The 14492-nt window shown below is 44.1% G+C and overlaps 1 protein-coding gene across 1 annotated transcript in view; it reads left to right on the top strand.

Moving 5' to 3' along the window:
* Positions 1-14492, top strand: part of MED13 (mediator complex subunit 13) — a 54868-nt gene that overhangs the window by 35030 nt on the left and 5346 nt on the right. The window contains exons 11-29 of the mRNA XM_033078135.2: positions 206-290; positions 620-741; positions 1903-1993; positions 2170-2384; positions 2771-2967; positions 4141-5057; positions 6425-6592; positions 7643-7866; positions 8408-8597; positions 9051-9516; positions 10152-10371; positions 10947-11138; positions 11267-11490; positions 11941-12083; positions 12190-12348; positions 12435-12620; positions 12804-12952; positions 13178-13351; positions 14352-14452. Of these exons, the coding sequence (XP_032934026.1) occupies positions 206-290; positions 620-741; positions 1903-1993; positions 2170-2384; positions 2771-2967; positions 4141-5057; positions 6425-6592; positions 7643-7866; positions 8408-8597; positions 9051-9516; positions 10152-10371; positions 10947-11138; positions 11267-11490; positions 11941-12083; positions 12190-12348; positions 12435-12620; positions 12804-12952; positions 13178-13351; positions 14352-14452 (4223 nt within the window). The remainder of the gene's footprint in view (positions 1-205; positions 291-619; positions 742-1902; positions 1994-2169; positions 2385-2770; positions 2968-4140; positions 5058-6424; positions 6593-7642; positions 7867-8407; positions 8598-9050; positions 9517-10151; positions 10372-10946; positions 11139-11266; positions 11491-11940; positions 12084-12189; positions 12349-12434; positions 12621-12803; positions 12953-13177; positions 13352-14351; positions 14453-14492) is intronic.

The following is a 14492-nucleotide window of genomic DNA, read 5'->3' as shown; positions in this document are numbered from 1 at the left end:
TTGTAAATTTATCCCCAAGACAAACCCTGTGCTGGCAGCCCAAGCTCTGCTCCCCTGGGCCAGCAGCACCCCCAGCCTGTCCCTGCTGAGCTCACAGGGTAATGAGAACCTGATCCTTCTCCAGGGACAGAATTCCCACAGGGACATCAATTACCTCCCACCCTACTCATTAATTAAAGCAAACTTTTCTCTCCTTTTTGAATAGGCTGAGGATGGGACATCCAGTGTTACAGTTCTGTCCCATGAAGGAGAGGATGCAATGTCTCTGTTCAGTCCTTCTGTCAAGCAAGGTAAAGAAGCATTTTTTTTTCCTCTCTGTCTTAATTGTGTTATATTAATGGTACCTTGAATAGTCAGTAGGTTCTAATAGGCTGCTGAGTTTTGTGTTTTATGGTTTGTATTTCCCTTCAGTCTGCTTGGAACATTTCTTTGTTGCACCTTGCAGACAAATGTTGGCTATAAAATCCAAATGCTCTGAAATGGAAGGGCCCTCACCTCTGTGTAAGATGGATAAGTGGAACATCTCACCCCCTTGGGGTTTCCTGTCCCCCTAACTGTGGAAAGAGCTCAGTAATGAAGTTTTGAGTGAAGGTTTTGTGGTGCTGCTCTCTCTCCACAGATGCCCAGCGCTTGGCTGCCCACGCGCGCACTGCCTCGACCAGCCTGTTCCACGAGACAGACCTGGTGGTGTCCTACACTGACCTGGACAATCTCTTCAATTCTGATGAAGATGAACTCACAGTAAGTGATGGGCAAAAAGTCCTGGCAAGTGACAGCCAAAAAACCAGCCAGGAACAACTCTTGTCTTTCTGTGGTTTGGGGTTTGTTTTTTTTTCTGGTGTTTGTAGGAGAGGTTGCAAAACTTTCACACCAACAAGAGCTTGGCCCCTCAGTGGCAAACGGACTCCTCTGGTTGACTCATGCAGGCAGATTTTTGATGCAAACAAGCTTTTGATCTTACTTCCTTACAATCCCCACAATGTGTGCTGCCTGAACATACCTTCAGTTTGAGTTGTACAGATTCAGCATGTCCCAGTGTGTTCTTTTCCTGTGGTCTGGGCTCTGGTTAACTGCTCATCAAGGTAACACTGAAAGGAAACAGCAACTTCTGGAAGAGAAAAGGCATTTAAACACTGGACATTCTGCCAAAGAAGCTGCTTGTCTGCAGCAGCTATTGTCTTGGAACACTTTCTCTTGCAGTTTCTGATGGCTCTGAATCCATTATCTTTTTAGTTTCTGTTTCAATACTGTTTGTAATCAGTTGTCTTTTCTGAACTGTGCTTTGCTCCATGCTTAATCCCAAATCCCCTTACCCAGACAAAATGCCCATCAACTTTAATGGGAGCTGGGGCTGAGTAAGGGCTGAAGGATCTTAACAGCCATCAAAGATCATCAGTATGTAAAGGAAGTGTGTTTGCTATTAAATGTGAGCACTTCCATTCTGCAGATATCTGAACAGTTTAAGGATGGTAAAAGATCTCTTAATCTTTTACTTTTGGCAGTTTTTCTTTCCTGTATTTCTTGTTGCAGGATTTGTGTTTGTCTTCTCTGTTCCGGTGGTAACACCTGTGATGTTAATGTGGCTCTGGGAGTGTTATGGTTTGCTGTGGTAGACTGTGGGCAGCCCTAATTTAGCTTCTTTTACTGCCTGCTAAGAGGCTGAGGGTTATTTTGTAACTGGTTTTTCCCTTCAATAATATTGTGACCTATTGGGAGAGGTTCTCTGGATTCCTGGAATTAAGAACAAGTGTAAGCCCAACCTTAGGCTTCTGAGCTATTTTAATTTTTCTAAATATTATACAGTGTCTCAGCTTTGTATGTGCAGGTGAGATTTCCTGTTAGAAGGAAACATGAACATGTGTTTATGTCTGAAGTGATTTTATGGCAATACTTCTTTCTTAGCCTGGATCTAAACGAACAGTGAACGGCACCGATGACAAATCCAACTGCAAAGAGGCAAAAACAGGAAATCTAGACCCACTGTCATGCATAAGTAAGATTTTTGTGTTTTCTTTTTGCTTAAAGAGAATACTCGCTCTAAACATTTGACTCTAATATGTTGTGGCAATTTGGAAATGTACCCTTCATTTGCCTTTGCAAAATTTTGAGACTCAGGAAAGACTTCAGAAAGTTTTCATGCTCTAAAGTCTGCTTCTGATCTGAAATTAGGCACTGCAGATCTCCATAAAATGTATCCAACTCCCCCTTCACTGGAACAACATATTATGGGGTTTTCTCCAATGAACATGAACAATAAGGAGTATGGCAGCATGGACACTACACTTGGAGGAACAGTGCTGGAAGGGAACAGCTCTACTGTGGGGGCTCAGTTCAGAATCGAAGTAGATGAGGGTTTCTGCAGCCCCAAACCTGCTGAAATCAAGGTAGGTAGTGCTGACAGCCCTGATCAGTTTATTACTTAAATCTGAATAGGACTGGGGGGAGATGAAGTACAATTGGTAACTTGTCCTGCATTATTTTGGGGAGGTTATACACTCAGTAGTAAGTATGTAGTTTTTTGCCACCTGAGTAATACCTGAGTAGCCATCAGGGAGCTGCAGAAATGCCTTTCAGTCACTGCAGCTCACTGAGGTTTGTTTTGGTGTATTGTGAATATTGTGTGTGCACATCTCAGCTTTCTCTTGCAGCTGTGTCAGGACTTTGGGTTAAAGAGCTGCTGCTTGAACTCAGTCCTGCTTTTTTGGAGAAGCATTTAATTGCTGCAGCGATCTAATTTACACACTAATGCTTTCCCATGTCTGCCTTGCAGGATTATTCTTATGTTTATAAACCTGAGAACTGTCAAGCTTTAGTGGGATGTTCCATGTTTGCACCACTGAAGACTCTTCCCAGCCAGTGTCTTCCTCCCATCAAACTGCCCGAGGAGTGCATTTACCGCCAGAGCTGGGCTGTGGGAAAGCTGGAGCTGCTTCCTCCAGGCCCTGCCATGCCTTTCATCAAAGATGGGTACGACCCTGGGGGCTTCAGCTCTGTGAGGTGCTCACTTTGCCACCCCTAAATATTTATTTTCAGTCAGTAATGGGAATATTTGTATCTACTCTGTGTTTATACAACTGACAAGAGCCTTTAAAAACATCCTTCTGGCTAAACCTACTGCAGGAGACTCTTCTCAAAGAGCTTCTTAACTGTACATACATTTTATTTGTTGTCTCCTTTAAAGGTTTCTTGGGGAAGCTTAATGGTGCAAGTCCAGGTTTAATAAGTAATGAAGATGGTAACAATCAAGATAAATGTAAACTTGGGACTTTGTTTTTGTGGTGGTGTAGTCAGTGCTGGAAGGGCTTAGTAGGTGGTGCTGCTGTTTCTTAAATTATTTTCTTAAGTAGCACTAAACTCAACTGTGCTGGGAGTAGGAAACATTTCCTGTGCTGTGTGACCAGGCCTGGTCATAGCAGAACTGCAGGGGACATTTCTGTACCCTGCATTTGGTAGGGATGGTCTTGCTGCCAGCTCTTCTTGTGGAAAGGATTTCTTTCTTTTCCCCTCTGCATTAGTAGCTGGTAGAAATGGATTAGGCAGCAAGGACGTGCTATGTATTTCTTGATAAGATTATATGGATGTTAAATCTTGGATTAAATACTGATGTTGCTTCTGTTACTCATTAGCAATATGTTTCCAGGTCTCATTAGCCTTACAAGCCTTTGGAAATACTCAAGTGCTTAGGAAAGAAAATGTTAAATCTTTCCAGGTGATACTTTCCTCATGGATTCAGCTGAATCTGCTGTCAGTAGACCCGGTCTATTTTCTTAGTGTGTGTCAACACAACATGTAAATAAAACATGAATGAAAAAGGTGTCCTTTAGACTCCATACAACCTCAGAATTTATAATTTATTCTGACCACACTTGTTTCCTGGGAGCTTTGTGCAAAGGAAAAGACGAAAGGAGCCAGGGAGAGATTCCTTAACGGTGCTCTCAGTGGGAGTCCTGCAAAGTCATTTAGAGCAAATGCTCTTGAAGTTCCTTAGGGAATGAAAATCTTGCTGTGGATTATGAAAGACTAGCTTAAAAAAAAGCAAATATTAATTAGGGAGGTCCTTCTTTAGAAATCTGAGTCTTAAACTTCAAACCCAGTATGCTGTGTACTTAAAGCCTTTCCTTCTCTTGCGGCCGCCGTCAGTGATGGGAGCACCATGGACCAGGAGTACGGCCCTGCCTACACCCCCCAGACCCACACTCCGTTCGGGATGCCCCCCAGCAGTGCCCCTCCCAGCAACAGCGGGGCTGGAATCCTCCCTTCTCCTTCCACCCCTCGCTTCCCAACTCCCAGAACGCCGAGGACTCCGCGCACGCCGCGAGGAGCGGGCGGTCCCGCCAGCGCGCAGGGCTCGGTCAAGTACGAGAACTCGGATTTGTACTCCCCAGCTTCCACGCCCTCCACGTGTCGGCCGCTGAACTCGGTGGAGCCCGCCACGGTGCCTTCCATCCCCGAGGCACACAGCCTGTACGTCAATCTCATCCTCTCCGAGTCCGTCATGAACCTCTTCAAAGACTGCAACTTCGACAGCTGCTGCATTTGTGTTTGCAATATGAACATCAAAGGTGCTGATGTTGGAGTTTACATTCCTGATCCAACACAAGAGGCCCAGTATAGGTGTACCTGTGGTTTCAGTGCTGTGATGAATAGAAAATTTGGCAACAGTTCCGGGCTGTTTCTTGAAGATGAGCTGGATATTCTGGGGCGGAACACGGAGTGCGGCAAAGAAGCAGAAAAACGCTTTGAAGCTCTCAGAGCTACTTCCATTGAGCACGGCAGTGGAGGGCTGAAAGAACCCGAGAAACTGCCCGATGACTTGATACTGTTGCTGCAGGATCAATGCACCAACCTGTTCTCACCCTTTGGAGCAGCAGACCAAGACTCCATGGCCAAAGTTGGTGCTGTCAGCAACCTGGTACGTGTAGAAGAAAGGGATTGTTGCAATGACTGCTACTTAGCCTTGGAACATGGACGCCAGTTCATGGACAATATGTCAGGAGGGAAAGTTGATGAAGCACTTGTGAAAACTACTTGCTTGCACCACTGGTCGAAAAGAAATGGTAAATATTGAAAACAGCTGATTTTCTGCTTGTCTACCTGTTTGGGTTTTTGTTTTGGAAGGGTCTTTTTTTGTGGTTTTCCTTTGGGGATTTTGAGTGCTGTTTTTGCCACCTGTGTGCTCGTACAGACTTGTGGTTGATGGTGTTCAGAATAACCAGCCCTTCTATGTCCTGTGCTGATCTCCAAGCAGGGTGAGGCCTTGGCTCCCTCAGCTGTAAATTCCCAATATATGTCTGAAGTGTAACACGAGCCCACTGGCAGTGTCCACACCACTTCACAGGGTTTATCCTTTAAAGAGCTTTTGGTGAGTGGCTCTGCAGAGGCTCTGGAATGATTGATGCCTGTAGGAAGTGCAGGGGGTTCGAGTGGTGACCGTATTGTCAAGGCCACTGTGGCAGAATTAAACAACAGCTCTGATTCAGTTGGCTTCCCCCCTCCTTCAAGGAGGAGCTGGGGGCAGTAGGTTAATGGCACATGTGGCAAAAAAAGCATTATTGTAGCCTTCACTGTATGTTGGGTCTGCCAGAAATCCTTGGATTTTTCCTTTGAGGGCCTGACTAATGATGCAGTGTCTCCTGGAATATCCTTCATTGTGTGTATTTGTTTATTGTTCTCTAATAGAATTTTCAAGTAGCAATTCTTAACAGGGTTAGGGTGAAAGATAAAGTTATGAATCACAGGTAGTTGTAAGAGAAGATGAACACAGCCAGGTTTCTGTGCCTCACTGGGGGATTAACTTGGAAAGCCCAGTCTGAAAATAAATTGATGTTTTCAGGCACACAGGAGAAGATTCTGTATTACTGTGGCTGGTGTTTGGGACACAAAGATGTAAAGATACTTTAAACAGAAGACTTGGAAATTGTAGCCATGCCAAATTTTGTGTCAGCTTTTCATTCTAAAGCCCTGTACCTGAAATGGCCCAGTGGTGGCTCTGGATGGAATGGGCTGAGTGTGCTCGAGGCTTCCCTGATTTCTCTGAAATGAGCACTGGGTGGCAGCCTGCCAATCTGCCTTTGTTGGGAGGGACAATCTGGGACTTTCAGGCTTCTACAACTTGTTTGGGGGTTTTGGGGTTGTTTTTGTTTGGTTTGTTTTTATTTTAAGGTGTTTCCTTTTAGTTTAACTCATAAGATGGGATCCTTTCAATGGGAAAAACCAAAATTCAGAATAAAAATCCATCTGTGTATTTTGTCAGGGGAAGAAGGAGAATGTAAAGGAGAACTGTAAATCTGTGTAGGCTCAACTTGCTCCATCCCAACCTCTGGGTGGCCTGCAGGTGTTTTTTGGGAAGGGAGTGTTTACAGTGGAGGAGGTTTGGGGCTGTGGCTGTTGTGCAGCTGCCCTGAGCACGTTTGTGTCCCTGCAGTGGTGGATGTGAGCATGCAGTGCTCCCAGGACATCCTGCGCATGCTGCTCTCGCTGCAGCCCGTGCTGCAGGACGCCATCCAGAAGAAGAGGACGGTGCGGTCCTGGGGCGTGCAGGGACCCCTCACCTGGCAGCAGTTCCACAAGATGGCTGGGAGAGGCTCCTATGGTAACAGCTCCATGCAATCCTGCTCCCCTTCCTTGCTCCCTGCTCCCCTTCCTCTGCTCCATCCAAACTCTGGCTGGTGCTGCTCAGTTGGAATTCTGAAGGGCACTTGACCTTTCTTTAAACGAATGAAAGCTTGTTAGACAGAGGAGAATTCTTCTCTTTAGAAAAACAGAAAATATTTATATTCCTTAAAATAGGCAATGAATTAAAGATGTGCATTTAAAATTTACAGCTTCAGTTGCACTGTTGGTATACACCTGGCACTTCACCCAGTGAGGGACTGAAATTGCAAAGATGGGTTTAGTGTTAAAAACAGACTAACTGCTCAAGTTTGTATATGCAAAATTTTTCCATTCACCCCATTTTTATTACTCTAAAGACAGGGAGTTAAAATACTGATTCTGAAATGTTTGAGACAGTGTGCTTTATTGCTCATTACTGTCAGAACTGTGTTCAAGATCTAGTTACTCAGTGTCTTGTCTCTGATAAATGTTTGCAGTGGCCAACACGTGATGCATTTACAGTTGGAAGGTGAATTTTGTGCACTCACGATTTGATGACTTCATTAGCATATGAGATTGATTTACCACTGTGCTACAGGAGTGACCTTTCACCAGCAGATCTTTTGTAGCTATATTTAGAACATGGCAATTATACATTTACAGTACATGTAAATGCATGTTCTTAAGTTTGGTTCCTTCTCTGGCCCTTTACCCATCTGCTTAGAATATTTACATTTTTTTCCCGTGTCTTTGGTCCCTGATTGCTTTGGCTCTGTGGGAAAAGGTTTCCTGGACAGTGCTGATCTGTTCCTAGTGGTAGAAATATAAAACACTGTGGAACTTTTTCCTGAGGCTCTGAGATATTTCAAGTAAAACCAGTCAGCTGATGGGTTGGATCCTACACTTTGGATCTGTAAAATGAGAACTATTCCATTGATAGCCTGTGCTCCTTCCTGTGAGATGCTGGGAACACCAGAGCCTGTTTTATTCATGTTTCCTTGAAGTTAATTTTAAGCTTTCTGCTTAAAAACATGCCTTGCTTTTCCAGGAACTGATGAGTCCCCAGAACCACTGCCAATCCCAACATTTTTGTTGGGATACGATTACGATTTCCTGGTGCTGTCTCCATTTGCTTTGCCCTACTGGGAGAGGCTGATGCTGGAACCTTACGGATCTCAGCGAGACGTCGCGTACGTTGTGGTGTGCCCGGAGAACGAGGCTCTGCTCAACGGGGCCAAAAGCTTCTTCAGGGATCTGACTGCAATATATGAGGTACAGGATTTGTGGCAGTTTGCAGTGGAATGGATTTGGGGAAGGCTGTTTCTAATTCGTGCTCATAAGGACTTATCAGGCTTGTCGGAGCTGATAGCGCCGCCTGCTCAGGATGCTATCTGGGAAAGCTGCTCCCAGGGATTTTAGGAATGGGCACTTGGAAGATAAGGGCTGTTCGTGCTGCTCCCCGTTCCTTTCAGTATTCACCGTTGCCATCCCATAAACGCCACCCGGTGGCAAAGCCCTGCATTGCCACGTTAATTGTGTTACCTCCATTTAATTAATTAATTACGTGCTTGTATTGCTTGGATTGAATGAAGATGAGAGGAGATTATCATCAACCTGCTTTTCTTGCATTTAGGAAAACGCTGACAATAACCCATAAAATCACTATTCAACATTTCCTACTGGTGCAGTTCTAGAGCTAAAATGTTACTTTGGAATATTATAAATAATCTGAGAATTCTGTGCCTTTCTATGATATCTCCTTTGTGTGATGTTTAACAGCTTTTCAAGCTTTTTTTTTTTACCTTCTTTGCAGTCCTGCAGGCTTGGTCAGCACAGACCTATCTGTAAGTTACTGCCTGATGGGATCATGAGGGTTGGACCTACAGCCTCCAAGAAGCTCTCAGAGAAGTTGGTCACTGAGTGGTTCTCCCAGACAGCCAATGCCAACAACGACGCGTTCTCCAAACTCAAACTCTACGCTCAAGTTTGCAGATACGAGCTGGGTATGGCCTTTATTTAATGTCCCTTATATCATACAATTACCACTTACTCCTTTGCAGTAAAGAATCATGGCTTAATATCATATTGGTTGGGACAGTTTCCTGGTTTTAAACTGTATTTGTGCTAAAATGGCCTCTTACCATCCAGCAGTGCCTTTAGGGAATGGCCATCCTGGGACTTTGGTCATGTTCTATTGGTGATTTGGATTCTGAAGCAGTGATTTCCTGCAATTCAACACATCTGGAAAAAAGTTGTATTTAAAACAAATTAGTTGATATTTCTGAAAGGATCTTTTGAAAACAGAATTTGAAAATTTAGTACAGGTATTTTAATTTGAGAGGTAAAATGTATGCTTGAGGTTTGCTCTGTTTTGTTACAACTGTAGACTTCCATAGGTGACATAAGCATCAAAACAGCTGTGATATCAAAGTTATGCCTTTTTCCCCTGGTTTTAGGTCCTTATCTTGCTTCTCAGCCTTTGGACAATTCTCTACTTTCCCAAACAAACCTGGTCCCTCCCTCCAGCCAGGCAGCCTCTGCTCTGCCCCCAGTGCCAGCCCCTGCTGCCAATCCCAACACTCCGGCGTCGGCTCCCGCGGCTCCCACCAGCAGCACCATCACAGTGACCTCCAGCAGTGCCATGTCCTCTGCAGCCACTACAGCCAACTCCACCCTGACCACCACTGCCCCCTCGTCCTCCTCTGCCAGCCTGGGCAGTGGCATTCCAACGAGCAAACCTTCCTCCTTCCCACCTTTCAGCAATATGAACAATACCACTCCTGCCTCCCTGCCCAGCCAGGCTGCACCAGTCCCAAACGGGCAAACTGGGGGGCAGCAGCAACAGCCAACACTGCAAACAGCAGGGATGTCTGGAGACACGGCTGCAGCACCTGCACAGCCCCATCCAGAGGTTTCTGAAAGGTAGGGAACTGCAGTCACACCTTCAGCTGAAAAATCAGCTCAACTCACGTGAACTCACAAATGCATTTTCACCCCTTCAATAAAAATCCTGTATTTATTTTCATCAAACTGCTTTTAAGGGAGAGTGAGAGTTCAGTTGTGGTGGAGCTGAACCTCTTGGTTCCAGTTGTAGCTGCAGTTCTGACTGCATCTCAGTGTCTGCTCTGGTACAAAAATAAACTTCCTTTTTTTTCTTCTCTCTAAAGAGAGAAAATTCACCAAACTACTCACTTCAGTATTTTAAAGGGCTGGGGAAGGAGGGGGAGATAGATAATTGGCACCATCTTAGAGTTCTATTTTCTGTAATCAAAGTTAGAGTGGTAAAGACAGCTCTTCCTGTAGATATCCTCGTTCCCCAGTTAAGCAATAGTTGAGCTGTTGAGCTGCTGTAATAAAAAAGGCTAAAGGAAAGCAAAGGGATTCAGAGTTACTGATAAGCTCCTATATAAAAATGACATAAAAAGACTGTTTCTTATACTACAGTTGACTCAGAGATCTTTCAGATTAATAATTGACAATTTGATCTGGTTTTGAAGTAAAACCAAATCTTTATAAAACGCAGCTGTTTGTAACTGGATTCAAAATGTCCTTTCCAGCACTATGGATCGTGATAAAGTCGGAGTCCCCACAGATGGAGATTCACATGCTATCACCTATCCACCTGCAATTGTAGTTTACATCATTGACCCTTTCACATATGAAAAAAAGGATGAGAACAGCAGCTCATCCAGTTTGTGGACACTTGGACTTCTGCGCTGCTTTCTGGAGATGGTTCAGGTTCTTCCTCCCAACATCAAGAACATCATTTCTGTGCAGGTGAGGCAGCACAAACACACAGACTATCCTTGGCTTTGGCTGTGTTTGGGGGCAGTGATGCCTTCAAGGTGGAAGTTTCATTTCCTTCACAAACATTACTTACAGTTCTCCAGCTGTTCAAGCATTAGGTTATATCTTTTAGAGCAGTTTGGGTGCTATTAACCAAAGCTGAATCCTGTTGTACATTCCAAACTCATCAGTTTTATCTCAGAGGAGATGCAGTGCCCACTCAGTGATGAGTCCTGTGCTGGATTCTGCAGCCTGGCCCTGCTGGGCTGGAACCAGAGCTCCTTCCAGCAGCAGCAGCAGGACCAGTTCACAGAGGGCAGCTTTTAGGGGAATCACTAAGATTCTCTTCTAAACAAATTATTTTTTTCCTCTGAAGAAAATTTCAATGAGAATAATTTCTTGAAGAAATATAAAATATAAATACAATACAAAAATAACTTTTAGAAGAAGTGGAAGAAATTTGACTGCAATGTAAAATTTAAAAAGCAATGTACCAAATATTGTGTCAGAAACCATTTAATCTATTAATAAAACAATTATTTATTTTTTTTCTTCTCTCTTTCTAGATTGTCCCATGTCAGTACCTGCTCCAGCCTGTGAAACACGAGGACAGGCAGATCTACACTCAGCATTTAAAATCTTTGGCATTTTCAGCTTTCACTCAGTGTCGGAGACCTCTCCCAACTTCCACCAACGTGAAAACCTTAACTGGCTTTGGCCCAGGCTTAGCCATGGAAACTGCTCTTAGGAGCCCTGATGTGAGTATTGTTAATGAGCTTGTGGAATTGCCCAGATCAGAGGAAGTCCCTGCTTATCAACCAACCATCTTTTATGTTAGGAATCATTCCTTCCCCAAACTTCACTGTCTGTTCTGTCATCTTTCTAGAGACCCGAGTGTATCCGACTCTACACCCCTCCTTTTATACTGGCTCCAGTGAAGGACAAGCAAACAGAGCTGGGAGAAACCTTTGGAGAAGCTGGCCAGAAGTATAATGTGCTTTTTGTGGGCTACTGTTTGTCTCATGATCAGAGGTGGCTGCTTGCATCCTGCACAGACCTCTATGGAGAGCAGTTAGAAACTTGCATAATTAATATTGACGTTCCAAACAGGTAAGAACCAAACTTTAATTCATTTTTAGCAAGTATATTTTCTTTCATTCCCCTGAAGAATTACATTGGGTTTGGTGCTGTAAGAATAACTGACTTTTGTAGACTTGCTGTGTTGCAGAAGTGGCTAAATCAAATGAATATTTTCCCTATTATGTGTATATTGTTTTGAGTTAAATTTCTAGAAGAGCATGGTTTGGTTTCATGTGATTCTTGAGTTTACTGTGTGTGTGTTGATACTTCCCCATCTCACTTTACTGGCTGCTAATGTCAGTTTTAGAATGTGATTAATTTAAAAAACCCAAACCCCCTGAAGCTGCAGCTGATGGACTGCAATACCAATGCTCTTGGCTCCTGTGAATGTTCAGGTTAATACAAAAAAATTCTAAATGTGGTGTTAAAAACTTGTTGCAGGTGGGTTTTAATTTTGTTTTCCCTTCTTTCTTCTTGTAGAGCTCGCAGGAAAAAGGGTTCTGCCCGCAGGCTTGGTCTCCAGAAACTCTGGGAATGGTGCTTGGGACTGGTGCAGATGAGCTCCTTGCCATGGAGAGTTGTCATAGGCCGCTTAGGGAGAATAGGACATGGGGAATTAAAAGGTAACAGCAGCATTTTTTTGAGAGTCTAAAGCTTGATTTGAAGCTTTAATTTTTCAGTACTATCAAGTGTGTCCATCCACCTCACTGATGAGATTTGCTTCCCCAGACTGGAGCTGCTTGCTGAGCCGCCGGAACCTGCAGTCGCTGAGCAAGAGGCTGAAGGACATGTGCAGGATGTGTGGGATCTCTGCTGCAGACTCCCCCAGCATTCTCAGTGCTTGCTTGGTGGCCATGGAACCCCAGGGATCCTTCATTATTATGCCAGGTACTTGGGAAACTCTCTCTTTCTGGCACTTGTGGCACAGTTGAGGCTTTGCAAAGCTGAGGAAATGTTTGGTTTCTCTCCCAAAGATTCCGTGTCCACCGGCTCCGTGTTCGGGCGCAGCACCACCCTGAACATGCAAACATCTCAGCTGAACACGCCCCAGGACACCTCCTGCACCCACATCCTGGTGTTCCCCACCTCTGCATCTGTGCAAGTGGCATCATCCACTTACACCACTGAGAACCTGGATCTGGCCTTTAACACAAACAATGGTTTGTACTTGGATTTGTTCTTGCCTTCTAAAAACCCCTCCTCACTCCCCCTATCATAAGAATAAATTGTTCATTCTTAGAACCATTCCATTTCTATGGAAAATCACTTCACTTCTCAATGTGCTGTCATATCCTCCTCATTGTGAAATTGTAGGAATTCACTGGTCTTGTTCTTTTTTCAAGATGGAGCAGATGGAATGGGAATCTTTGACTTGCTAGACACTGGAGATGATCTTGATCCTGATATTATAAATATTCTTCCTGCATCTCCTGGTGGATCCCCTGTGCATTCTCCAGGGTCCCACTACCCCCATGGAGGTGATATGGGCAAGGTAACTATTGGAGTAAATACAGTTTTGTGTGTGTGTGTGTGTTTTGTCTGTGTTTATTCCATCTGTTAATTCCTTTTTGTGGAATGAAAGGTTTTAGATCACCTGAATATTGGATTGTCATGTCATGCTTGGATATTTCCAAATGCTTTGAGTTTCAGAAGCTACAGATAATTTCTATTAAATTTGTGCTCTCCTAATCCAAAACCTTTGCCTGTTGTGTTGCAGGGTCAAGGCACAGATCGATTGCTGTCCACAGAATCTCATGATGAAGTAACAAATATACTGCAGCAGCCACTGGCCCTCGGTTATTTTGTGTCAACTGCCAAAGCAGGTCCATTGCCTGACTGGTTTTGGTCAGCGTGTCCTCAAGCACAAAATCAGTGTCCCTTGTTTCTTAAGGTACTGTCCTGGCAGAGACTGGAGCAGCCTGAGGGATCTGGGGGTGAAAATGTTCAGTGCATGTCATGGGGATAGCTCTGCTTTGCTTCAGGAGAGGCCAGGGGTTCAGTTTTTGAGATTTGGCTGTTTGGAAGGCTCTGCCTTGCTCATGGTATCTTCCTGATAGTCTGGATTCTTCCTGGCTTTATGCTCCAGGATTTTGTGAGAACAGGTTGAGTTGCTGGACAGAACTGAGGCTGGACTCCTGTGGGAATGGTGGTAGAGAGGGAGGTACCCAAGTACAGCACAGTAACTCTGTTGCACTGGGTAAAATAAGGCATAAATTAATCTCTTCCTGTGTTGCACAAAGCATAAAAGCTGTTTTTTCCATGTTGGCTTTGCCAAGTTTCAGCCATGGTATCACCAGCCTGGTGGTGTGGGAGCCCCTTCTCTCCTCATGGCACAGCCAGGATACATTGGCACATTTCATTGGTGTGCAGAGAAACTTTCTGTATTAACAAATCACCATCTCTAATACTGTGCTTTGTTTTATAATGATCCAGATAGATCTTCTGCAGCCTTGTTTGTGTCTGGATTAGCAGTTCCTCTTGGCCTAAGCTCAGCTGTGGCTTTGGTATAGGATATTATTTTGAGGAGAGGATTTATTATTTACACTAAGCAGCTCTATATATGAAATATAAATAGAACAGGCCTATAGAAATTAACTGAACTTCCAAGTGCTACCAGACATCTTGGGCCACTTGAGTTGATTTTTTAATAATCACTTAATGTAGAAAAGGGATTTAAAAAAAAAACCCTAATAAATATTTTGCTACTAGCACTGTGCTTTGAGAATATAAATATTCTGATAATTGCTGACCTTGCTGATGGCCTAAGGATAAGATTTGTTTTGGCTTGTGTGTCAGACAGAGAAGGTGACTCCAGCTACAACAATATGGGGGAAGGAAATATGGTGTAGTTGGTCAGGCAATAACTTCTGGTTTCCTTCTTCCTTCCTCAGGCCTCTTTGCACCTCCACGTGCCTTCAGTGCAATCAGACGAGCTACTCCACAGTAAACACTCCCATCCACTTGATTCTAATCAAACTTCTGATGTGCTCAGGTATTTATCACTGGTCACTTGCAGAAATATTGTGCATTTA

This window comes from Catharus ustulatus, chromosome 22 (genome assembly GCF_009819885.2).
Source record: "Catharus ustulatus isolate bCatUst1 chromosome 22, bCatUst1.pri.v2, whole genome shotgun sequence".
NCBI lineage: Eukaryota > Metazoa > Chordata > Aves > Passeriformes > Turdidae > Catharus > Catharus ustulatus.
This window is presented reverse-complemented; position numbering and strand designations above follow the sequence as displayed.